The sequence below is a fragment of the Cupressus sempervirens genome, chromosome 5 (genome assembly GCF_028749045.1).
Source record: "Cupressus sempervirens isolate cs-2001-9-10 chromosome 5, ASM2874904v1, whole genome shotgun sequence".
Classification (NCBI taxonomy): domain Eukaryota; kingdom Viridiplantae; phylum Streptophyta; class Pinopsida; order Cupressales; family Cupressaceae; genus Cupressus; species Cupressus sempervirens.
Genome location: NC_143122.1, coordinates 37,841,357 through 37,868,960, shown reverse-complemented (window position 1 = coordinate 37,868,960; position 27,604 = coordinate 37,841,357). Strand labels below are relative to the sequence as shown.

The following is a 27,604-nucleotide window of genomic DNA, read 5'->3' as shown; positions in this document are numbered from 1 at the left end:
AAAGTTTGATGGAGTTAACTATGATATTCAGAAAGGAAAAACGACACATTTGCTATGCATGGGTCCGAAATTTTGGTTGGTTACAATAAATAAGAAAACTGTAATTGAAGAAGATAAGCTTGTTGGGTGTGAAGAAACAGAGAAAGATCTATTCATGCATATGTTTGCTAGAGAAGCACTATTGACAACCCTTCTTGAGGTAGAATATGGTTAGGTAAAATCTTTGAGACTTGTTAATGAGACTTGGCTTGCTTTACAAAATATATTTGAAGGTGATGATCATGCAAGAAAGTCTACATAGCAAAGTTGGATATGTTTATTTCAAGATGCTAAGATGTTGCAAGATGAAATTGTAAGAGGATATTTTGCTAGATTATCAAAGATTGTTACAGGAATTAGGAGTTGTGGAGGTTCAAAGATAGAAGATGAAGTTGTATGGAAAATATTGAAGACTTTGACATTTGCCTATAAACAAACAACATCAATGATTAAACAAATTATTCCTTGCACACCTAACTTTAGAAGTCAGGCTCTTCTTGCGAGATTACATACATCTGATATGTAGATGAAACAAAATGGAGAATTGTCTAGGCTTGAGATTGCTTTTAGTGTACAAAGAGACATACCTACATTTAGAAGAAGTGCAAGTACACGTGGATATTATGCAATTAGTAGTTGAGAAAAAGATGAAGACGAGAAGAAGATTAAATGAGGTCTTCCCTTGCTTATGAAGAGAGAACCTCAAGGTAACAAAATTCTAGTTTGTTGGACATGTAAAGAACTTGGTTATTATTCTTCTAACTGTCCTAAGAGAGTAAAAAGGTTTAAGCCAAGAAAATCTTACAAGTCAAAAGTATCTAAGGATTGTTTCTATGTTGATGAGGATGGTGAAGTTGATTTTAAGATGATAAATTTTCTAGAAGATAGTGATGATGATAATGATGAGATTGGATTTGTTGCTATTGAGGAAGAAATGCCTAAAAAAGAAGAAGTGAAGAAAAAACACTAGTATTACAATTGAAAAGGAAAAGTCTGATTGGATTATAAATAGTGGTTGTTCCCATCATATGGCTGGAGATATGCATAAATTTGTTGAGTTTAATAGTTATCATGGAGTAGTTAGAGTTGGAAATAATGTGCAACATGTCACATAAAAGAAAAAATGATCTGTTACACTTGGTGGAAAGACTAAAACTGAAGATGTTTACTCTGTGGATGTTTTGAAGCATAATCTTTTGAGCGTTGGAGTTGATAGGGGATATCAGTTGCAACTCACAGAGAAGACTTGCATTTTCAAGGATAAAGATGGTAAATTGATTGGTATTGGTACAAGGACAAGAGATAATGTATTTCGGTTAAATTCTTCTGAAATGACATGTTTAGTTCCTAAAGTGGATGACAATTGGTTATGGCATAAGAGATTTTGTCATATCAACTTTGATAACATCGTGAAGGTCAGCACTACGTTTGCAATAATAGATTTTCCTAAGATTGTGAAATCTACTAATATGATGTGCAACAAATATATATTGGCAAAATAGAAGAAAAGTTTACTTCCAAAGACATTTACGACTTCAACAAAATTGGATATTGTGCACACAGATCTAAGTGGTCCTACAAGAACAAGAGCACTCTACGGTGAAAGGTATATCATGCTTCTTATTGATGATTTCACTAGAATAATGTGGGTTGCATTTTTAAGAGATAAATCTGAAGCTTTTGAGAAATTCAAAATATTCAAGAGTAGAGTTGAGAATGAATCTAGTCTAAAAATGAAATGTTTGAGATCTGATAGAGGAGGAGAATTTATTTCAAATGAGTTTAACAATTTTTGTAAGGATAATGTTATAAAGAGACAACTTTTAGCCCCTAAGACACTACAACAGAATGGAGTAGTAGAAAAAAGGAACAGATCAGTAATAAAGGTAGCAAGAGCAATGATGTTTGAGACACTACAACAGAATGGAGTAGCAGAAAAAAGGAACAGATCAGTAATAGAGGTAGCAAGAGCAATGATGTTTGAGAACAATGTATCATGTGTGTTTTGGAGAGAAGCATTGAACACAATAGTATACACTATGAACAGAGTGCAGATTAGACAAGGTATTGGTAAGACACCTTATGAACTTTGGTATGGACATGTATCTTCTGTGGAGTACTTTAGAATCTTTGGAAGTAAATGTTATATTAAAAGAAATGATGATATTTGAAAGTTTGATTCAAGAAGTGATGAAGGAATGTTTCATGGTTATTCATTAAAAGACAAAGTGTACAAATGTTTTAATCAAAGATTAAAGACTATTGTTGAAATTTCTAATGTAAGAATTGATGAAAAGTTCAGAATTCAAGAAAGGATACTTGACTATGATTCTGATGGAGAGAATAATCAAAGAACTAATAATCGAAATGCTGAACATGAATTATTTTATGATACTGACACTGATTTGCATACTGAATTAGAAGGAGAAAACATAGAGAAGAACCTAGATATGAGCCTAGAGCAGAAATCAGAATTGAACATGTGAAACCTAACATAATTGTGGCAAAGAATCATCCTACTGAAAAGATATTTGGAAGTAAGGACAAAGGAGTTATGACAAGAAACAAGTGAAGAATTGTGTTTGGTTTCTCAAGTTGAACCTAAGAATGTTGATGACGTTTGCAAAGATGATTATAATTGGAAGTAAGGACAAAGGAGTTATGACAAGGAACAAGGTAATTGAAGAATTGTGTTTGGTTTCTCAAGTTGAACCTAAGAATGTTGATGAGGTTTGCAAAGATGGTTATTGGATTACAGCTATGAAAGAAGAAATAGAGTAGATTGAGAAGACCAAAACTTGGGAATTGGTTCGTAGTAAAGATAAGAATGTTGTTGGCACTAAATGGGTATTTAGAAACAAAATGAATGAACAAGGTGAATTTGTGAGAAACAAAGCAAGATTGGTATGTAAAGGTTATTCACAACAAGAAGAAATTGATTTTGAAGAAAATTTTGCACTTGTTGCTAGATTAGAAGTAGTGAGAATATTTTTGGCATATGCAGCTAACAAGAATTTTAGAGTTTATTAAATAGATGTCAAATCAACTTTTCTAAATGGAGACCTTGAAGAAGAGGTATACATTGAACAACCTGATGGTTTTCCTTCAACAGATTTAACGGATATGGTTTGCAGATTGTAAAAGACAATGTATGGATTGAAACAAAAACCTAGAGCCTAGTATGCAAGATTGGACAAACATTTGACTAGTTTGGGATTTGTGAAAGACAATGTTGATAGTAACTTGTATCTGAGAAAGAATGATAATTGCTTATTGATTGTTGAAGTATTTGTGGATGACATTATTTTTGGAGGTAGTGAAGTTGACTCCATCCTTCCCATCTTACTGGACCATCTTCGACATGTAACGGTTTAAGGAGAATAATGCTTTCTAGGATATTTTTAGAAGAAATGAAGAACTTGAGATGAGTATGATTGGAGAGATGAAATACTTCTTGGGATTACAAATTGTATAGAGCAAAGATGGAATTTTCATATCATAAACTAAGTATCTTAAAGATTTGTTGAAAAGATTTGAATTGGAAATTTGTAAACCAATTGGAACACCTATGGTAAGTGGTTGTAAATTGTCTAGCAAAGATGAATCCTCTAGTGTTGAATAGAAAAAGTAAAGATCTATGATTGTTGGATTGTAGTATTTGACACATACTCGACCTGATATACCTAATACAGTTGAAGTTGTGGCAAGATTTCAGGTAGATCCTAGAGACACACTATGCAACAACTAAAAGAATTTTTAGATATTTGTAAGGCACACTTGATTATGGTTTATGGTATGATAGATCTCATGATTTTACATTATGTGTATACATCGATGCTGATTGGACAGCAAGTGTAGATGACAGAAAGAGCACTAGTGGTAGAGCGTTTTTCTTGGGAGGAAGATTGGTCTCTTGGCTAAGCAAGAAACAAGATTGCATTTCACACAACACGATAGAAGCAGAGTATGTAGTAGCATCAAATAATTAAAATCAAATAAAATTTGGATGAAATAGATGTTGAAAGATATTGGAATAGAGTTTACTGAACCTATTATCATACATTGTGATAATACAAGTACAGTGAGTATGTCAAAGAATCTAGTTTTACATTCAAAGACAAAGCATATATCTATTATCACTCTTTGAGAGAGAGTGGCAGAGAAAGAAATCAGATTGGAATATGTGAGCATGAAGGAGCAGATAGTAGACATAGTTACAAAATCTTTGGCTAAGGATACATATGAGTACTTGAGAGGTATGTTTGGGGTTATACCCCAACCTACTTTTAAGTAGTTGATGCAAAGATTGCATAGTCCATTTGGTAGCAGAGTTCTTATCTGGATTGGATGCTTGATGCTTCTTCTATGGGGGAGTATCTGTGTTTAAGCCAGTGTTATGGGACTCGCCGAGTCATGCCAGGACTCTGTGAGTCCGAGGCAGAGTCCATGTTTCCGAGGCAATCTGCCTCTGGACTCGGACTCGGCCGAGTCCTGGCAGAGTCTACATGGACTTGCCGAGTCCTGGGCGAGTCCAGAGCCCAGGACTCTGATTTTTTTTTTTAAAATTTTTTTTAAAAAAAAGATAGAGATTTCCGGAAGATGTTTTACACAATGTATATGAATTCTGAAAATGATGTGGCATGTCAAGAATCTATTAAGGATTGAATCTTAAATCTTAAATCTTTAACTTTATATTATGTTATTCAATTTTTTCCTTCAAAAGTTCGTTATTATACTTGTATGATTTTTCGAGTCCTTGCCGAGTCCTGGCCGAGTCCGAGTCCAAGTCGGATTTTGACTTTCCGAGTCATTAAGGTATCTTGGTATCGATATTTAATAGTGTCTTTGCATACTGGAGCTTGAACAAATTGTTTTGGAAATGATTGGATTTCGAGAATTGACATAATGATACCTTTGTCATTCTTGTCAATTGGGGAGAGATATATATACGTGAAAAGCATCCTTTGAGGAAGAGTAACATTCTTTGTAAGAGATGTGTACATGAAAAATATTATTTCTGATATATTGATTGATGTCAATGGGGAGAATATAGATGCTTATGTATGGGGGAGATTAACACCTTCCTTGTGTATACTAGTTATTGTATGATTGTGATTTGAACATGAAAAACTCTTTTCAACCTATTTAAGATTGAGATTAAATTGTAAAGGATGCAAGAATGTGCAGTCCGAGACTGAGATGTATGTTTACATTCATGAGCAGCATGAATGGGGTAGCAAAGGCAAATGAGGAAGAAGTATATTTGGTATTTGTGGTCTTTAGATGTTTTTCATTATTGTTGCCATCAATGCCAAATAGGGAGATTGTTAGCATGAATGCTGATGATATTCCTATGGGGGAGTATGTTAGCGTTGTTGGAAAGAAAATTAAGTGGTTTTGTGTTTCATTCATGACAATGTTCGTCATTGATGTTAACATATTTCTTATTTTGTGAAGATTGGTAGAGTTACAGAGGAAGACGTGTTTAGTGTGGTTCGTGGATTGAAGATCAGCTTAAATGCACTTGAGATCATGTTCTACAGTATGTCTAGATGCTACAACTAAGAGTGCGTACGAAAATATGAAGACTAGACAGAGTTGTGAGGATTTTAGTGAAGGAAGCTTGCAGATAGTGTTTCTAGAAAGTGGGTATTTTTGTTTTGATTCTATCTCCTCACAGGGATGGAATTGGCTTAAGTGGTCTGAGACAAAGGTTGAAGACATGACAAAGATGCCTTGGCTAAGAGGGCATAATCTGCAGATCATTGTCTGGAAAGTTATGAAGACTGTGAGCCGATAGTTTGCTTGTAATCTTGAAAAAGATGTAAAATTGTAATATAACGTGTATTGTAATATCTTAAGATTGTCCTATATTATTATTGTAAATTAGGAAAGCCTCAAGACCGACTCAATACTTATTTTTTAGGACTTCGTATAAAGGAAAGGTTATTTCCTTGTGGTAGAGTGTGGTTGTGATCAGTGAGATCGTTTGTTGGTTATGCGAACTTGAAAGTGAGATCTAGTGCAGATAGTTAATGTATGAGTGGACTTGAATGCAAATATCTTTTGATCATAATAGAGTTTGGTGTGGTTAATGCACGGTGAGATTAAAAGGAACTGATTTGGCAAGATAGGTTGTTGGTTGGACAACTATTACTTCATATTTGTATTATTTAGGGGGAATAGTATTGATGCTGTTTGGACAGTTGGTTTAGTTGTCCTCCTTTCAACTCCTAATAGGGATGGAATCTCCTGACAGGGATTCAAAGTTTCCTAACAGGGACTCATATGTACTAATTATATTTCATTGACTCCTAACAAGGTCTATCCTCTCACAAGGAACTTTTATATTAGTTCTTCATCTTTTGGGCATCATTCCCATTGGGGTTTGCCCTCTGATCAAGGGTTTCCCTAGTTAACATATTTGGTGTTATTGTGCATGGTTATCTTTCTATGGGTGTTGCATCTACTGTTTACATGTTTCAGAATCAATAAAGATATTGAGAGGTGTTTTATTGAACCTATGACCAAGCTTTGATTCCGCTTGTTAACCACTAGAGTTACCGTCATGCCAATAGATCAACCTATCAATGCTCGATTCAAACACTAGACTTATAGAAACCATAGGAAGGCATGTTGCAAACTCCGCAAGGGAGGCTGGCCCACTGCCAACATATTATATCTCTGCATCACACAGTAACATTGCCAAAACTACATCGACCACATATCAGATATATCATACTTAGAGAAGCAGCATTACATGCCTATGCAATATACATCTGTGATATTGTAACTGGTGTGAGCAGCTATACCTATTACATACATCTGTGAGTGACATCACACAACAGTAACATTTATTCTAACATCAGTTGGACAGACATACGAACCATACAGACATCAGCATCTCGAGCATACAAGCATCTGCACATTAGACATCCTGCCATCAGCATGCCGGACATACTGATCATTCTTCCATGATGTGGAATATCCTTAGAAGGCCAAGGTTTAAGATTATTGAGCGCTATCATGATTGCAACAGCAAATGCAATTGTTTGAAAATTAATTGGAATCACAGACTACTGGTCTATCTTTGCATATCCCCTTTTGCATGCTTGGGATATTTGAATATAATTTTAGTCCATTCTAATAATAAGATGACTTTTAATCCATTTTAAGAATATAGCGGCCTTTTATGGATCTCCATAATATGAAGTCACTTATATGATTTTCTTTAACCTTTTAATGACCCTATATATAATTATAATTAGGTATCTTATAATTTATTGTAGTATTTTCCTACATGTAGCAACTAAACTATTTGTGACGGTCAAACAAAATGGACACTACAAGGCACCCGGCTCCTTGCTTTTACAAATTCTTGCATCCAATTTTTTTTCATGGTCCTCTTATTTTTCTGCGACTGAAGTTTAGATTATGTTTTACACAAGGATCAGAAAAATGATTACAGCTGAAAATGAAAATTTAATGGCCACTCTTCTTAAAGCTTTAAGACTCTTTCGATCCAAAAAAACCTTTTGATGATGGAGATATTGGTTTTTAAAACTTAAAAACTTTATATGCAATGCCTGAAATGCCATATGTAAAATTGGGAATGTACGGCAATGTGAACATTCATTATATTGAAGACAGCAAATATTTACCCATGGAAGTTCACATTCAGTACTTGTTCTTTGCAGAGACTTGTCTTTCAATGACTATTCAGGAGATTTTCCTTCATGGGTGACTCCATACACAAAAATGTACGTGCATTTTATGAGTTAATGGTTTGGTCCGCATATTCCAATGCTTAGTCTGTTTTTTAGATTGATTCAAGCTGAAATATAATTAATTTGGAGGTTTCTTTCACTTAAATATATTGCTATATGGTTCATCTTTGCCTCCATTTATATAAATATCATATTTACTCACACTAAATTTTGTTTCTCATTTCATTTACAGGAATTTGATAGGGAATTCATTTAACTTCAGTCTTTCTGAAGAAAGGTGTGCTTCTTTTGCATCCATTGATTTGTCTTTCTTTAAAATAATAAATTGCCTTTGTTGTATTAAGATGTCATCTGAAAACAAATGTATAATTAATTCTTTTCATGCTACCCAACAACGAAGCAAAATTTTCTTCGCTGGTAGTTGTTAATTGACATATTTTTTATTATTGAATTGCATCCAGAAATGAAGCTTATCTTCAACGAAATTTCAAATGCAACAAAAGAGATCGACATTGTAAGTTGGTAGTTAGCATTCATTGATGTTCCACTATTATCATTGGGCCAAGTATTGAATGTAAATAAATCAAGAGGAACCATCTTTGTAATTTTTTAGGCTATCTTAATAGTGCCATTTATTTTTGATCAGTGATTTACTGATTTTGGTGCCCTGATTATTGTATTGATAGTTTTGGATTTTGTATGAAGTAATAGCACAATAGTGTGTGACCATACTATCTCTCATAAAAGTGCACTTTTATGACTCATTCGTGGTCAAGTGCATATTATCTATTCTAACACTTAATTATCTGTACTATTTTAATAGAGAATATTAAGTGATAGTACAGATAATAAATGTGAAGTGTACAGATTATCTATTCACATATATTAATAATTTTTTAGTAGAGTGCCAGTGTTAGAATATTAATGATAATTTTGTGTGGTAAGAATGTCAATTGGGTGATGATTTGATAAACTAGTTATCAAGATCTAGGAGGTTTGACAATATGCTCACTAAAAAGATGCCGAAGTGCGGAAACACTTCCAAATGCTAAATCTAACAGGAGAGATGATGTTGAAATTTATCACAAATCCCTAAGCTATTGCAAAGTAAATAAACACACAGAAAAATAGATCAAACACTTAACATTAGATATATGAGGAAAAACCTTTTTGGGAAAGAACCCACCACTCCAAAGCTAGACCCAATTGTATTATTAGCAACAACTTACAATACAATCTCCAGCGCCAAAGCTCTCCATGAGTCATCAGTTGTGATATCCAAATCCAAAATAATTCCGACAGCATAACTGTTGGCTAAAATTTATGTACATTGCTGACCACAACTTACAAAATTGTGACTTTAGGCAACATTTCATGAGATTTTTATCGCCTCTTAGCAATAGGGGAGGCTCCCTTCTTACCATAGGTGGCTTCAACAGGAACTTAATTGAGATTACAAAAAGGATGGTTCTCTTAATCTATTCTCCTTTTTTTAGGAATGACTTGTGTACAACTATAACTTTCCATCTTATCAAAAAATGCCTTATTGCTATGATAAAATTGGTGACCTTGGAATTGACGCAAGAACAACAATAGGGGCAACAATTTAAATTTTTTTTTTTTTTTTGAAACAAAAGGAAGAACCCAAAGTCTCTCACGCATGTCTCAAATGAGGATTCAAATAGAATACCTAGTAAGGCACAAAGTAGAATACCTAGTAAGGCACAAAGTCTCTTACTGGATACACTTAAATTTAATAAAAAAACTTACAAGTGAAGCCCAAAATCTTCAACTCTAAGTGATTACAGTCACTACTATCTATTACAATTTGACCTCCTCTAGCACAAAGTCTTCAAAAGTTCAAATTTTCTTTGAATGCAATAGGCAACTCAAAGTATGCACATTTAAATTCAAATCCCTCTTGATCAAAGCTTCAAAATTCACAGTCAATATCAAAAAAATGTCATCACATAACACCTTGAATCAACATAAAGTTTGAAAGAAAGTTGCCTCTTTTATTGAAAGCAATTTAAATTTACATCCAATTACAAAGTCTTAGAGTGCACATATAAAGTGGGAGAAATACCTTGCCTTACCAAAAGATGATTATTTACAATGAGCTCCTTTCTTTATATAGGAAAATAGGAGAGAGAAATGTGGAAGGAAAAGGGGAAATCCTTAACCACCTTGACTTATTCTCTAACAAACTTCTGACTAACTAATTTGACTTGTTCAAAGTTGCACGTCTAATGCGATTGCAACTTGACTACATGAGCTGATTGTATAGGTAAATGTTATCATGTACTTACAACATAATTGCTCTTTACATGTAATTTGCCTACTGCTATTGTACTTAAAGAATATGAGAAATTTGAAGAGTTCACATGGTATCAATTAGAACCCCAAACTTTCACAGTGAATCATGTATAATTGTGGCATCTGGTTCACCAATGTATTGGGAATCATTGTGACCTTTTGAATTGTACTTGCTGCCTCTGAGATTTGTTTGCGACAAACCTCTATCTTACTTTGTAGATCATTTAGTGAATACTTCGAACTTGTGAATGTATTCAACACATTGATATTGAAGTCAACTGCTTCAAGCTGTAAGTGAATTTCTTTTGTGAACCCTGTAAGGATGTCTTCTTCATTTCTAAGTTCATTATTTTTAGTAAAAATTTCGCATGACAAGCTTTTGAAAGCTTTGTTGATCATGCCTTCTTGGTTCCTAATAGTTATAGAGGTTGCATGAAAATTTCTAGCGCATGCAAGGATGAACTTCGATTCATGAGTCGTCAAGGTAAAGGTAGATAGCAAATGAATATGACTTTGTTTGATCCAAGTCATAGTCTCAACGACTTCAACATTGATTCTTATGTGAAAATCTTCCCTATTCAGGTGTGCTATATATACGTATCTTGAACCTCATTACTTGAGATGGTGGAATGGAGTTGTGCTATTGATCATACTGGTACTTCATCTTTTTTTTTAATATTTGCCTTTTGCTGGTGCAGGCTCATTTGACATCGCAGAATGATGTACTCGTGCAATTGTTACATGAGAGTTCCATAGTGTAAGAACATCATATGATGGGTCCATAGAAAGTTTGTGTAAAAACATGGATTTGGGCAAGATATGAATAGAGAAAGTATATGAGATTATTGCAAGTAGTGAAAGAGTAAATGGGTTAAGCTTAGAATGGCTCAAAAATGACCAAGAAAACAAAAATGGGTTACATGAGAGTTCCATAGTGTAAGAACATCATATGATGGGTCCATAGAAAGCTTTTGTTGTGTAAAAACATGGATTTGGGCAAGATATGAATAGAGAAAGTATATGAGATTATTGCAAGTAGTGAAAGAGTAAATGGGTTAAGCTTAGAATGGCTCAAAAATGACCAAGAAAACAAAAATGGGTTATTTTGAGTGCATTACATGTGCCAACAACGAACTTCAAGTTATGCAAATGAGGGACAATGAGTAGCGAATTAGAGGCATAGTATGCTTTAATAGATGCAATTCATGATATTTTATCTAAAAAGCACATGGGAAATATTTTCTACCATAGGAAAGCCATATGGAGATTTATGAAATGCATGATGGTGGGATTTATACTTGCATTCATATGAGGGGAAATGACGAGCTTATATTTTCCTTAGAACACAATTTTACCCTGACTGCATATGCAAGTAAATGTAACCTTGCATATGCAACTTAGAGAAGTAGACGGAAGAATAGAAGGAGCAACTCATATATATGTGCAAATCTGAAAATGGAAACAAAAAGGTTTGCAACAACACTTAGCAAGAACAAACCTATATAACTTGCCTTAAGAAAAATACAAGGAAAACTTACCTCTTCACCAAGAACAAAAGAATAAGTCTCTTTCAAATTTTGAAAAATCTGAAAACAAATCCAAGAGACTTTGGATTTAGAATTGTTAAAGACAACAAGACTAACACAGATTTTGAAATTTGATCTTCATGAATAGCCAAGGTTATAATTTGTGCAAGTATAGATAGTTAGAGAGATAAAATGCACAAAAAATGCAACAACCTTTGACTAAATCAAAGCCATATGCAAAGAATTTGGAAAATGACATCCAAAGCATATCAATTGATATAAAAGACATGACTATAAGCTAAGAAGGATAGGAAATTCTTTCAAACTTACCTTGATCCAAATACTTTTTGTTTTAATTGTGCAAATTGCTCAAAACTAGGGCATTTTTTAGCAAAAAGGTGTCTTAGATGGGTTGAAAAAATGCAGAAAACACTCAACAAACTACCAATTCGAGTAGTCTGATGTGTTCTTTGGGTGATTTTAGGAAAAAATGACCTATAGATCCATCAAAAACGACCAAGTAATGCTCAAGATATGAGCATTTGGAGGCTACAAAATCCATTTTTGATGAAAATGCCCAAGAAAGTTAAAGTGTTCAGAGCCAAAAACATGTTTTTTTGGGCTAAACATTGCTACGTTGAGGTGTTTGATCAAAAAGTTTCATATTATGAAGTAAAAACACACTTTTTGGTTGCATTTACATATTTAAAACATATGCAATTGCTGAAAAAATTGCCACTTTGAGTTTTAATGCAAAACAAGTCATAAATAATAGGTTTTTGTAAGCTATTTGCATGTTTAAATGATATGCAAATGGGTCAAAATTCGTCACTTTTCTTAAACACACTTGTAGAAGTGAAAAACACATTTTATAAAAAAAAATATTGCATTAAAAAGCGCCACTCTTGACCTTTAAGTGAAAACAAGGTTTCCTCAAGCATATACACGTTCTCTTTGGCCTTTAAAAACACATGTAATGGGGTCAAAATTTGCCACTTCTATTTTTCTCTTATAGAAATGGGTTTTCTTTTACCACAAACATATGCAATAGGATCAAAAAATGCCACTTTTGGTTTACTTATGTGAAAACTCACTTAAATCATGTATTTACATGTTATAATAACATGTAAATTGATTTCAAAAGTCCACTTCAGTGGCAATTTTAAAAACACATATGTAATAGGTTTGGAAAACACCACTTAAATGTATTAAAACATTAAAAATGAACTTATATGTGCAATATGTGTTAATGTATTCAAAATCTCCACTTCAGTGGCAATTTTAAAAATGCATATGTAATAGGTTTGGAAAACACCACTTAAATGTATTAAAACATTAAAAATGAACTTATATGTGCAACATGTGTTAATGTATTCAAAATTTCCACTTAAGTCAATTTAATAAGATTTAAATATGCAAAAGCATTTTAAAATTCCATTATACACATGAAAATTTGCAACATGTGTAAATGGATTCAAAATCTCCACTTGAGTCTATTTAATAAGATTTAAATATGCAAAAGCGTATTAAAATTCCATTATACACATGAAAATGTGTTATTGCATTTAAAAATCCACTCTATGATGTTGGGACTTATATTTTATTGGAAGTGGGTTTTTTAGATAATGATTTGCATAATTAAAATTAATATTTAACTATAGTTTTCAATAAAGTAACGTGGAAATAGACTTGAAATAGGCTAAACTTCATAAAACATAAAAACTATGGTCAAATCAACTCAGAATGAGTTGATACTTGAAAATGGATGTCAATATCCACATTAAATATTAATTATAATTTATATCATGCAATTGACACTAAAAGGCCCACTTTTATGAAGTTTTAAAATAAATATATTCAATTGTCCCGAAAAACCCCACCTTTTCCTTTATAACTTGAGTTAGACAACTTTGATTTAGACCTAAGTTAGCTCGAAACAAGTGCGATTCCAAGGGCTATTAACCTAAGGCAAAAAAGACTAAAAACTATTTACAACACAAAGAAAAATGAAGAAAAGATATGAAAGTTCGAAAAAATTGAGTGTTTGCAATTAGCGAAGAAAAACTCTTACTAACAAACAATTTGGGATTTACTCAAAGCAAACCTTCAAAAGAACACATAGATAGAGCTACATAGAGCACAATTCAAGGATAGTGAATTGTCTTCATTGCACCTTATTGATGTGTTAAAGGAAAGAGGATGCGCCTATGAATCCATGACAAGATTGCGTAGGGTTGCCCCAATTTTGTGAAGCCAAAATTGGGAACAACAATAACATCACTCTTCAAACACTTCTATCTGTCACATAATTCTCTACAACAATACCTTGTAACTATAGAGTTTTCGTACAAACAAAAACAATTTCTAAGGCGGGTACGTTCAATGCATTTACAACTTATTTTAAAAACTTCCTTTATGCACAACTCTTGCCGCAAAAACAAAGAAAAGAGAATAAATCAAGAAAAATGTAAAAGTTTCTATTTTTTGCTTCAAGTCTATCTTTGTGGAAGATTTCTTCATTTAGCATCTTTCCAAAAAATGCATAAATTAAACTAATAAAACATGATAAGGTTGAATCACCTTATCCCAACAATCTCCCACTTGATGAAGATCTTACAGGAGTTACTGTACTACGGAATAGGCCCCAAGGCCCATAGAATCAACACTCAATCTAAACTTCTTAGTGCTCATTGACTTTGTTAATGCATTTGCAACATTCTTCAAAGTTGCAACCTTTTCCAACTTCACCTTTCTATTTTCCACCATGTCATGAAGAAAATGATAATCTACATCAATATGCTTTGTTCTGGCATGGAAAGTAGCATTCTTTGCTAAACAAATATCACTTTGGCTGTCACAACAGATAGTAATTTGTCCCGCATTAAAATCAATATCAAGACACAATCTCTTAAGACAAATGGCCTCTTTAGAAGTGCTTGTAGCTACCATGTACTCTACTTTCGTAATGGCAAAGCAGCTACAACTTGTCACTTGCTCATCCAACTAATTGCACCACCCAATATCATGACAACATATCCATTTGTTGATACATCACTTGCCCAATCTGAGTCTAGATATCCACGAATGCAAACAAAATGTTGAGATATAGTAGGATTACCATGAAAAATAAGCAATACTTAGATGTGCCCTTAGATATCTGAACACTCTCTTAACTGCATTCCAATGGACCTTTCCAACATTAGACATCTATTGACGAAGGATTCCCACTGCTTGGGCAATGTTGGGACTTGTACAAACCATAGCATGCATCAAGCTGCCAACAACATGTGCATAAGGTACTCTAGATATGTCCTCTATCACAGTAGGAGATTTTGGACAATCTTCCTTAGAAAGCTTTGTTCCATGTAACATTGCAACAACTAACTGCTTGCAAGCTGTCATGTTGAATTTCTCGAACATAGAGTTAACATACTTCCTCTGGCTTATCCAAAGCTTTCTGCTTTCTCTATCTCTAATGATCTCAATCCCAAGAATATATCTAGCTGCACCTAGATCTTTTATTTCAAACGTTGTTGGTAACTGAAACTTCAAATCTGAAATCATTCTTTTACCATTCCCAATAAACAACATATCATCCACATACAAGACTAAAATAAGAATGTGAGCAATTTTAGACTTATAATACACACCGTGGTCAAATTTAGATCTCAGAAATCCCATGGACAATACATAAGTGTCAAACTTTTGACACCACATTCTAGGAGACAACTTCAAACCATACAAAGATTTCTTCAACTTACAAACAAGATTTTCTTTACCTTTCTCAACGAAATGCTCTAGCTATGACATATAAATTTCATCCTTCAAATCACATGAAGGAACATTGTCTTCACATCCATTTGCTCATCCTCAAAATCATAAGCTGCCGCAAATGATAACAAGAATTGAATGGGTCACCTTCGCTATAGGAGAGAATATTTCACCATAATCAATTCCCTCCACTCGTGAATAACCCTTCATGACCAACCGTGCCTTATGCGTCTCAACACTCTCATTTGGATCCAGTTTTTTCTTGAACACCCATTTACATCCAAAAGGTTATCGTCCTTCAGGCCAAGGTACCAAATCCCATGTAACGGTCTTCTTTAATGCTGGCATCTCTTCATTAATGGATTCCATCTAGGAATCTGCATCATTCATACCCATAGCCTCTCTAATAGTCATAGGTTCATCAATGTTAGCAGTCAAAGCAAACATACAATTCGAATCCAACAATGAATATCCAAACCTCTTAGGTTAATAACCATATTTATTAGGCTGCTGCCTATCATGTGTAGACCTCGTCAAAGATTGAGTTTCAAGTTCTTGCTATTCTTTAGAACTTTCAGAGTTGCTTAAGCTCTCCTCATGATCAAGTCCATCAAAAGTTCGTAGTTCTTCTTCCTTATGGGTCCAAGGAATATGAATTGCTTCCTTTTTCTGTCTCTCTTCCTTCTCTGGCTGCAAATCAACTATGGAGGATTTAAGTGTAGGCATAATAAAACAAATAATGTAATTAGAGATAGTAATGGGTTTGGGTAGTTAGGTAGCGAGGGGATGTGTCGGTTGGTCTCCCTAATCAACTGAGCATTATTTAAGAACATTGGAACATAAATGACGTACTTGTATTTTTTGTAATCAATAAAGAATACTGTTGTTCCTCCCTAATATTTGGTATGCTTATCATTGGTAATAATTTATTATGTTGATATGAGTAATGTTTAATTCATGCTTTACTATAGTATACGGTAACCATTCTACATTTTGGCACCATTGCTAAGTTCAAGCTTGGAGGTCATATGATAAACGGGATGGAGTAATGGGTAGACCATTACTACCACAAGTACAAGTCACAAACAATAACAAGGAAGAGGAAGAAATAACAAGCGAAGATTAAGTGAGACAAGACTTGGTGGATGCCTCAGAAGTTTTTGTTGACCAGTACGTGCAAAGGGAAGCCCGAGAGAGAGTGGTTCTAGAGAGCATGGTACGAGATGAACTTTTGGTTCCACCAGCAATGTAGGAACTCCTTGGACAAATACCTCGGTTATTGGCAAGAGACTTACTACGAGTGGAGGAAGAAAGAGCTGAAGTGCAAAGGCTATTCCATTTGAGAAGCTTATTCTTTAGGGATTTTAATTTAGATACAAAGTAGAACATCTTGGATCCTTCAAATTTTTCTTCATTCCACCATTTATTTACTAGTTCCATAAATTTTTTGTGTTGTACCCACATGTTTTCAAATCTAAACAAGTTTCTAGTAGGTTTCTTAGGCTCATTAATTTCTAATCTAAATGGGAAGTGGTCAAATCCTGACAGTTTTAAAATTTCCAAATCTAAATAATAGTTAAATTTCGCGAGATCTCCTCTAAAGAAAAACCTATCTAGCTTTTTTGCTATATGACTAAATCCTACCCTCTTGGTATTCCAAGTGAAATTGCTATTGCTGACCTTAACATCGAGTAAATTGTTGTTAACTACCCATTGACCAAAGTCTTTTTGTGACTATGGGGTAAGGGAAGATCCCCCATATTTTTCACTTTTGTGCAAGATTGCATTGAAGTCTCCTCCAACAATGTGTAACTCTACTTTATGAGCATTAATGTGATTGCTAACTTTTTCCCATAAGGCTAATTTGTTGTTGTTCTGTATAGGACCATATACATTAGTGATGATAAAGGTTAAATTGTTGTTAATGCTTTTGATTCTACCAGATATTCACTGTTTTACTAATCAGAGGCCTTAGCTACTTTATTTGTTGTAGATGCAAGCTCTTTTTTAATAAAATTGATATTTTTATTACAATTTTAATTATAATTATAATTAACTAACTAAAATAATTTTAGACTGTAATTTTTAATTACAAATTTAATATTGTCTAATTGCATTTTTTTCTTAATGGTTCATAGGATACCTTACTTGGGTCCTAGACTATGTTCCCCGGGGATGCGTCCCCCCCAAAAAAACCAGCGTTTCGGGGACGGGGATGTCCCCGTCCCGGAAACTTCATTGGGGACTTGCATCCGTCCCCAATTTTTTAACACAAAAAATTTAAAAAACTAAAAAAAATGTCACTTTTGCCGTCCCCATTTGCCGTCCCCCGCCGTCCCCAAAATTGGCAAAAAAAAATGCCATCCCGGAAACCCGTCCCACTGTCCCCTGTCGTCCCCGTCCTAGAAACTCGGGGGAACATAGGTCCTAGATAATTGTTAATCCCCTTAAAGCCCCTGTAGATTCAACTCAATGTTCCTGCCAAATTCCTATTTTGTTGTTCATTCTCTTTGCTTCTAAGCTAAGTTTGGTTTCTTGGATTATAATTAAATCTGAGTTAAAAAAAATTAAATATCTTTTTACTAGTGTTTGTTTGTTAGGGGCATTAATGCCCCAACATTCCAAGTTGTGATCCTCATTGGTCCTTGGAAGGTACTGCCCCTTCTCTGCATGAAATAAGTTTATGAGTTTTGCTTGGTTTTCTGCATCACCATCTTTGCATCTAAGTTCCAAAAGTGACTTTCGACCTCTCTTCATTTGTCTCTTAACTATTATTGGCATTACTAGTCCATCATTTGTGGTTCCCAGGCCAAGTTGTTTTTGTGTTGCTTCCTCTTGAATGTCATTCGGTAATTCCGGATTATTGTTCATTTCTTCATCCATATCCTCCCTTAATGATCTTTCTACTGTCTTATTGAAATGTACTATATCTTCATAAGTGTCTTCATTATTTGGTGCATCCCTATCCTATGACTCTTTTTTCTCTTGAAAGTCTTCCTATGGCTGTGCTACTATTTCTATCTTAAGGTGAGTATTAGTTCATAGGAGAGTTTTTAGATTTTTGTCCTTTGAAATCTTGATCTATGTTTCATATACCTCTGCTCTTTTAATAAATCTTTGGTGTTGCATATTAGGGCTTCCTTGAATTTAATTGAAAAGTTAATTCCCATAATCTTCCATGATTTCTTTTGATTCTTTTCCTGTCAAGAAATGTGTTTTCTTGTTGATTGATGCCAATTCACTTGATAGCATAAATTCCTTGATAGGGACATCGCTAATTGTTGGTTCTGTTACTTGTTGTTGCCCTTTACACGCCTCTTGCCATAGACATGGCTGATCTCAAACATAATTGTGGATTAGGGTGATATCTTTGATCATTCTACTGAGGATCCTCATATTTTATTTGACCTCTTTTAGTTGTTCTGTTGTTGACAAGTTTTTCTGTTATCCATATTTTCCTTGGTTAAATCTGTTATTGTTCCATTCTGATTGCTAGATATAGTTGGAGTTGTTGTTAGGAGATGATCTTGTTCTACACTACTATGGAAAAGTTATGATCATTTGCTCCTTCAATCTGATTGTGCTCTTCCTCAATAATTTCTTCTTCCTCTATAACCTTGTTAGGGATGTAAATTTGACTGGCTAAATGAGTTGTTGGCTTACTGATTTCCTCTACCTCCATAGTTGGCTCTTCATCAAAGTTCGTGGTTTCTTTAACTTTCCTGTTAGTGTCTTCCTCCCAATATGGGGTTTGCACTTCTATTCTAGGGAATTTCCTCTTGAGGTCAGAAGTTCTAAGATGGATAGTGATAGACTCGATATCAGAACTAAGCCTAGATTCATGATCGTATAGGGCAATATTTGGATAAATTCTTGAAAGAGAGTAGGTGATGGGCTATAGAAAGATCTATATGTAATTACTTTACTAGGTTAATCTCCTAGGTGTCTGCCCTTAGATTAATTGGTAGTTTGACTCCATTAGAATCCAGGAAACAGGTTTCTACCCCTATTAGTTCTCCTAGATAATTCCCAATATGTTCTAGAACCTGGCTGTGAAGGAACTTTACTCAAAAGTTTTTAATTACTTTCCATGTTGGAATAAATTCACGATTTATGTCAATTATACTAAAGTTGGGTTTCCATTTAAAAAAAAATTATGCTATATCCTTCAAAAACACATGCTGGTCCGTAAAGCAGATCATCCCTAATACTTTATTTTTGCAATGCAAGAAAATCAGTTTATTAGATAGAGAGAGGTGGTACCTATTTACCAAGAGCTTCATGAAGCCATTTGACAATAATAGGTATCTTCGTCCTGGGACGATTCCAAAGAGCAAAGAGGTCAAGTTTTTTGCAGTTGTACCAACATTCTTCAGAAAACCTAAGTTGCCAGTATGGGTACAAATACGGGTACGGGGAGGTTGATACGATACGCTGGTACGGTAATTTTTTGGGGACAGTTTGGGTACATTTGGGTACAGTCATAAAGAAAAACATAAAAATTATAACTATATAGATATTTGCAGGCTTAAAAGTAAAAACAAGATCAGAATTCAGAATACCACAAATCATACATGGTAAACAAACTCAAAACTGCCATTAATATTAAAAATTCAAAATATCTACATGAATTTTGTGATAAATTATTCAAAATTTCAATGCATTCATTGGTTCAACATTAAAATAGCACACTTAGTAACTACTAAGTACGTATCAATGATATAGGCATCATATAAGATCATCAACATCATAATACAACAAATCATACATGCTAAACAAACTCAATATTGCCATTAATCCTAAAAATTCAAAATATGTCATAACATGAGTTTTATGACAACTTATTCAATTCATTGTTCATTGGTTCAACATTAGAAGAACATGCTTAATAATTACTAATTATGCTTCAATGATATATGATGTTGCGTCATATAAGATCATCAACATCAACATCATCAGTGACATTAGATGATTCAAGTAGATTAGAATCACATGCAACCCCACTACTACTTGCACTAGGAGGATGGTGGCTACCCAACTGCACATCCAATAAAGATTGTGCAGCAGCTGAAAAATCCAAATCAGTTCGCTCCGGATCTACATCCCAAAACTTTATGCCCCCTTCCTTGTACTCATTTTGACTATGAGTAAGAAGGTGCAAGTTGGAATGCACATAAACCAGCTCTTCTGCCTTGCTTGCAGCCAATTGATTGTGTTTCACTGAGTGAATAAAGGAGTATGTACTCCAGTTTCGCTTAGATGAGGAGGAACTAGCAACCTATTAAGACAAAGTGAGGGGCATAAAAAATGTCATTCAAATTTTAAAGTTGAGAATTTTTGTTATTTTTACAAATTGTAAACAATATAAAGTTAGAGAGTGCAATAGAAATGGAAAAACTTACTCGTGACAATAGTTTGATTGCAAGAGTTTAGAGGTGCGGTGATGTATGACCATTAAGGTACCACCAAGCATGAGCATCCTTTGTATACTTGTCACAGAGAGCAGAAGCACTTTGACCATTGGAAGCTACAAAATCAGCAAACTCACTTATTACTATATTCTCCATTTCACGATCAGGGAAGAGTTTTGCAAGTGCTTTCCTACACCCTTTACTAACTTCTCCATCTCTATATGGTGGTACCCTTGATGGCATAGCAAGAATTTCATCGCTATAAAATTTGGGAGTCAATGCAAATGCAAGAAGATGGAGTGGGGTGGTCATTTTATTCCACCGCTCAACACAAATTGTTTGCAGCTCTTTGAAGAATGTTTCTTCAAGATCTTGCTCCTTTTCATTGATGACATGCTTCATTTTCTCAAGCATTGAATCGATTCCATCATATACCTCTCCCAAACATGGATGATCCGTGTCAGTATAACGGATCATACTCATGATAGGCTCAGTGAAACTAAGAAGATATTCCACTCATTCCCACCAAGTGTCATCCAATATCATTTGTTTCACATTTGTAGACCTTTCAGTGTTGGATTGCCTCCATAGTGACCAGCTTTGATTAATAACCATACTAGCAAGTGGCCCTCGCACCTTCACAAGTCTCCTCAACACAATTGTGTTGGATGCAAATCGAGTCTCAACAACCTAATAAAAATTTAAAAATTAAAACTTGAATTACAAACTAAAGATGCGCTAAGTTTAAAAACTGAATTCATAATTATTAAAGTGAAATACAAAATTAAAAGTTAAGAACTAAACTTAAAAGTATTTCAATTACCTTTAGCAACTTCAATTGTGAAAATGATCTAAAAATGGCCTGTGACATGTGATGAACATTTGGATCTCTTCAGCTTTTGCATAGATATCTTTGATCCAATTTATTTTCCTACCCAACTTTTGTAGCATAAGATTGAGAGAGTGCATTGCACAAGGGGTCCAAAATATGTGCTCAAACCATGTCTCAATCAACATGCCTGCAGCTTTACAATTTTTTGCATTGTCTGTTATTACTTGGACAACATTTTGAGGGCCCACATCCTGAATGCGTTGTATAAGGATGTTAGCAATAAATTGTTCATCCTTCACCTGCCCTTCACAATCCACAGCTTTAAGAAACATTGCCCCTTTGGGGCACATTGCAATCATGTTGATTAATGGACGATTTTTGGCATCCTTCCACCCATCAGAAATAATTGACACCCTTGTTTGTTTCCATGAATTCCTGATTGGAGTCAATGCAGTGTCTATGCTTTTTACCTCCCTTGCTAGTAAGGTGCTACGCACCTTCTCATATCCTGACCCCATGTTCCCTTTTGGAGCCTCATTTACTTTTCTCAACATATCTTGCCAATATGGTGATCTCACAACATTAAATGACAAACCATTTGCATATAGACATCTTGCAACACTTTGATCTACAATCTCCCTAGCATCATTCTTAAACGCACTCTTTAATGGACCCTTGCTTCTCTTCACATTAATAGGTTCTTCAGTTCTACCTAAAAATGGGTGGCTCTCTACTACAACATCAGGAAAGTCATTATGAGATGAAGGAGACTTGATTTCTTCCCTTTCTTTAAAGGATGGTTTGTGCCACGAGAAACTCTTGCATCTGCTTCCTTTTGCTCTTTAATATAGCTTGCTATTTGTTGAGGCGGTAATCCATTGCCATCCTTTCCTGGACATGCTTTGATACCCTGTTGGGGAATTGCACAAAGATGGGCTTTCACACGACTATATGAACTTTTGTACTTCACATTACAAAAATTGCATATCCAAACAAATGTTCCACCCCCTTTAACTTGTTCTATCATTTGGACGTATTTCCACAAAGGTGAACTTGGATTGGTCTTGAAGGTGGGAGACTGAGAGCTAACATTAGTTGTCATTATCCTATTAACAACAAATTAAAATCCAATTATTAAATAATAAAGGTAAAAAAATTGATCAACTATAAAAAAATGAATTAATATAATTATAATCATAAATTTATAAGTTTTATTTTAATAAAAATTTTATATTATTGATTATTTAATATTTTCATATTTAATTAATACATCAATATACACAATATTAATTTAAATCATATTTTTAAATTTTTTAACTCTATATTAGAATTAATTTATTTTCCTATTACTATATATTATAAATTTAATATTGTTAAATTATAATATATGAATAACAATTAATTTCACAACATTTTTATTAATTTAATAAAGTTTGATTTGATTAACTTAAATTTTCCTATATGAACACAAGAATTTTAAAATACATTTATACCTATTACCAACCATAAAACTATTAAACATACAATAAATATTAAATAAAAGTTTGAACTTTGTACACTTAAAAATTAAAAACAAAAATAAATATTAAATATAGAATAAATATTTAATAAAAGTTTGAACTTTGTCCACTTCAAAATTAAAAAAACAAAAATATAACAAATCTATTTTATATGCCATTTGATAAAAAATTATAAAACTGAAATTTAAGAACATTGAATAATCTGAAACTTTTAATTTAATAAACATATTTAAATGTGTGACATTAGGAAAATTTTTGTCTTATCTCCCGGAGGGAAAAATATTCACGGACGGAGGAAGAAATATTCACGGCTGTGTTTGAAATTTTTTGTTGTCTAGCATTTGTCCTCTGCAATCAGCGCTCTTGTGCGAGTCAATCTCCTCTTGCCTACTACACAGTTTGACTTTGCGAAAGTGAAAACACTTGCCCGTCTACGCTTGTTTTTCTCTGCAAAAACCGTCTGCAAAGTTGTGTCAAACATGTATCGCTACCCTATTTATTTTTTCAGTAGCGCGTTTAAAAAAAGAGGTTTCCATTTTTTTCAGTCGACAAAATGGGATAAACATTCCCAAAATCACGTAATCCAACGAAACATTCAGAATTTTTTTTCTTTTTGCTGAGATTTGTTTTAGAAATTTCTCGTAGAAGTTGGATTCGGCGAGATTCTGTGGGAAATTACTAAAAACGTTTTAGCAAAGCTAAAAACGGACCATATACGAATCACGCCAATATTGGTTTCAGTTTCCACTACGTTTCGTGCTTGGAAACGACGAGGCATAGGCTACGAATCTGCAACTTAGCAGAAAACTATTGTCTTGCTTGGTAGAGTCATTTGCTTGATATTTCTTTGCTGTTGGTAGGCCTTTTGTTAAATTTTCATCCCTGTCCTTAGGATTAATTTTTCTGCACTTAGTAACCACCACCTGCGATAGAGGGTGTGAATGATTTCCTTACTGCATTTCGAGCTCTTGATTGCTATTGTAATTCTCCTTTGGATCTTTTTATGGGGATTGATCCTTGTTTGTAAGAGTTCCTAGGAGTTTGCTTGGATTACAGGTTATAAACTAAAATGCAGGCATGCTCCTTTTTGAATTTATAGGGATTAAATTCACACGTGGTTAAAGAGTATCTGTTTATAATATTATTTAAATTATGTGACCATTAATTAATTTAAATACTTTCTTAAAATTGGGGACATTACACAAATTTTAATTGTTTGAAAGATACATGGCTTAGATTGTGACACTTAGAAATTTGTATCCACTAATGTATCTTGAAAACCTATTAGCACAACCCTTACAAATAGAAAACATTACTCATAACAAAACAGGAAGCAAGGCATGACCTTGACATTCCACATTTATAGGCAAAAGATTGAAGATGAATCTGAGGAAGCTGGAAATACTTCAACATGAAAAGTTTCATACGGGTGGGCTATCAAATGAGTGTTAAATCTATATTACCTTATGGCATTTTCTACACATGCTAACATTCATGAAGAGACAAAAGCCAATTCATGATATTAGTAATAAACCACTATTTAGGATTTCACCCAATATGCTATGAATCATTCTGTAACGCCCCGCCAAGGGACCCAAAAGAATTAACCTAAATTTCTACTAAGTTTGCCAAACAATTTTTTTTTTGAAACTTGAATGATAACATCATACACCTCAACACATAGTAGCGGAAGCAATAATATACATTCAACTAAAGCATACATAACAGGTTACATTCCTTAAGGATCCCTAAACGTTGAGTCACATTTAATCTAATTAATACTAAGTCTAACAACTACCACATCCTCATGAAAGAATAGTTAAAAAGTCTAATGTCCATAATATACATTTGATCGGAATGCATCCTGGCAAATTAGTTCAGAATGCTCAATCATCTACTGTACATGTCACATGGTATGAATGGCTCAAAAGGATATAAAAATGCAAAGATAATGATTCATCGACCTTATTAAATCCATGATACAAGTAAATTCAAGTAAATGAAACTAATAACATACATGATACATCGATTCATCACTAAGGATATAACAATCATCGAAAAAGATAACCATCAATCATAAAACACAATTAATCTAATTGCGCGGTTCCTCCCAACCATCAATAGCATCATTAGACCATCATGGGCCCTAGCCATCCCTCCGCGCGTAACATCCCAAGTCACCAAAGAGATCATCGGTATTATCATAGTAGGAATGTCACTCTTAAAACATACTACATCATACGCAGAAAGAAATCTAACATGCTACAACATATGCATGAGAAATCTAATTATTAAATAAAGCATAAGATGATTCTATAAGTAAATAGCATTGTCTATCACTTGCTAATCATCAATATAAAGAATCATGTTAGCAAATAACATCTAACATAAGATATAACATCCATCATAATGATCCAAGAATAGAAGGAAGGTAAATGCCAACAAAGAATGTGCTGGAGGAGATAAACTCAAGTCGAAATCCACATGTCAAGAGTACATCATCCAAAAATCGCCAATCATCATCAATGAAAATCAATAATCACAATAAGCACATTCAACAATAAGTACACCATCAGAGGTACACACAAACTCTACAGAGGAGACTTAGGCTATATTCTAGGGAGTGTCATCATATGGCTACTTGAGTTACCCTAGACTGGTCTCTCAATAGACCTCGGACCCTCAAGCATTGAGTTACCCTGGACTGGTTACTCTGAACCCTGGACCCTCAATGTGGCACATGTGGAACTAGAAAACCCTCTCAAGAAGATGAGGCAATCATCCCATTCCCATCCCCAGTCTATACAAGCACTCAAGGTATGGGTGGGACAAATATCCCTAACTTATCTTTTTAGTGTGTTTCCCCAAAATTATTAATTACTAGATTATCACTTATTATTTAACTTGCACTAGGTTACCCTGGTACTGACCACTTTGGGCCCCGGACCCCTACTGCAAGCTACTCCCAAAGACATGTACCTCGACAACCTCTCTTAAGAACATAATACACAGTTGTGTCCCATACCACAACATTTGTAATAATCTAACTTGGTCCCTTAATAGGTAACCTAGCAATAGGACGGTACTTTTACCCCAAATGCTCTACAAAGTAAACCTCATAAATATAATTTTTTCAATTTGAATCATAGGACATATCATGACATCCAACCACTTAAATAGTATAAAGGATATTTGACAAAACTTCAGGTGTATACCCTAGTTTGGCTAAGTTTCATGAAAATCACAAATCAAAGAGCCATATAAAATCATCTCAGTTCTAAACAAATGATTGGAAAACATCAAAAGATAATCCACAATATTCACATCAGCTCTCCACGAGTAACTAAAATGCAACAAAAGACAATCATAATACTCACAACAGTTCTTTACAAGCAACTTAAAGGCATTAAATGATAATCCATAATATTCATCGGTTCTCCATGAGCAACCAGAAAATATCTCAAAATAATACTGATCGAAGACTCCAAAATGGTCAAGTCATACATGTCACAACATGACATCATTAAGAACAAATCATTCAAAACATAGGCAGTACATAGAAAACATCATAATCTCATAGTTGGTTTAAATTTACATGGTTGAGTTGAATATGAGTTTTTAGTTTTCATTTCAAGTATAATTCAAGTGTAAAGATTCTCCGTTTAATCCCCAAGTCAACCCATTTTACAATTTTTAAATCATTTAATAATAACTCAAATCAAAAACTTAATTACATATTATTAAAAATAAACAAAAACACTTATTCACTATAACTAATGATCTCTCAATGACTTTTAATTCCGATTTTATTAAAACTCATTATCATTATAAAAGAATCAATTTCCTTCAATTATTAACGAATCTTAATTAAATTTAATTAGTTAATAATTCATATAAAACTGATTAGAAATTAACTATGCATTTAAATTAATAATAATACTACTTGTTAATAAATATTATAAGAAAATACTATTAAAACATTATTGCTAACTATTATTAATTTTAAACTAAATAACAATTAACAATATAAAACTTTATTACCAACCATTAGTAATAAAATGATAATTTAAAACCTCATATCCAATATACCACCCGATGCATATGTCATTTATAAATTTAAAATAGATGAATATTACTCCACTTCTAAAATATCTCAGAGTACAAGAATTACATTTCACTCCAACTCATAAACTGAGAAACGTCTTAATACATACCTATTCAAGAAGGTTAAGCTACATTGCATTCAATTATATATTAATACCAACTTCAACACTACATGTTTCAAATATAGATATACTACCATAAACAGTACAATAGATTTTCAGATATCTGATGAAAAAGTGTGATGATTTCACTACTTTCTAAATTTCTATCTTTATTCAGACTATTTTCAAATTTTAGATTGTTTACAAAGCTTTCTGCTTTGCTCACAAAAATTATACATTCCTTAAACATTCTCCCT

The 27,604-nt window shown here is 33.6% G+C and overlaps 1 protein-coding gene across 15 annotated transcripts in view; it reads left to right on the top strand.

Annotated features, from left to right (window-relative positions):
- The window catches only part of LOC149554454 (putative LRR receptor-like serine/threonine-protein kinase At1g07650), a 283,858-nt gene that overhangs the window by 181,849 nt on the left and 74,405 nt on the right, over positions 1-27,604 (top strand). For all 15 annotated transcript variants that reach the window (XR_016364373.1, XR_016364372.1, XM_089828514.1 and 12 more), the window contains 3 exons: positions 7,737-7,799; positions 7,999-8,043; positions 8,228-8,280. Coding sequence is in view for 13 of the 15 variants with exons in the window: in XM_089828514.1 (XP_089684640.1) it covers positions 7,737-7,799; positions 7,999-8,043; positions 8,228-8,280 (161 nt within the window). In the remaining 2 variants the exon portion in view is untranslated. The remainder of the gene's footprint in view (positions 1-7,736; positions 7,800-7,998; positions 8,044-8,227; positions 8,281-27,604) is intronic.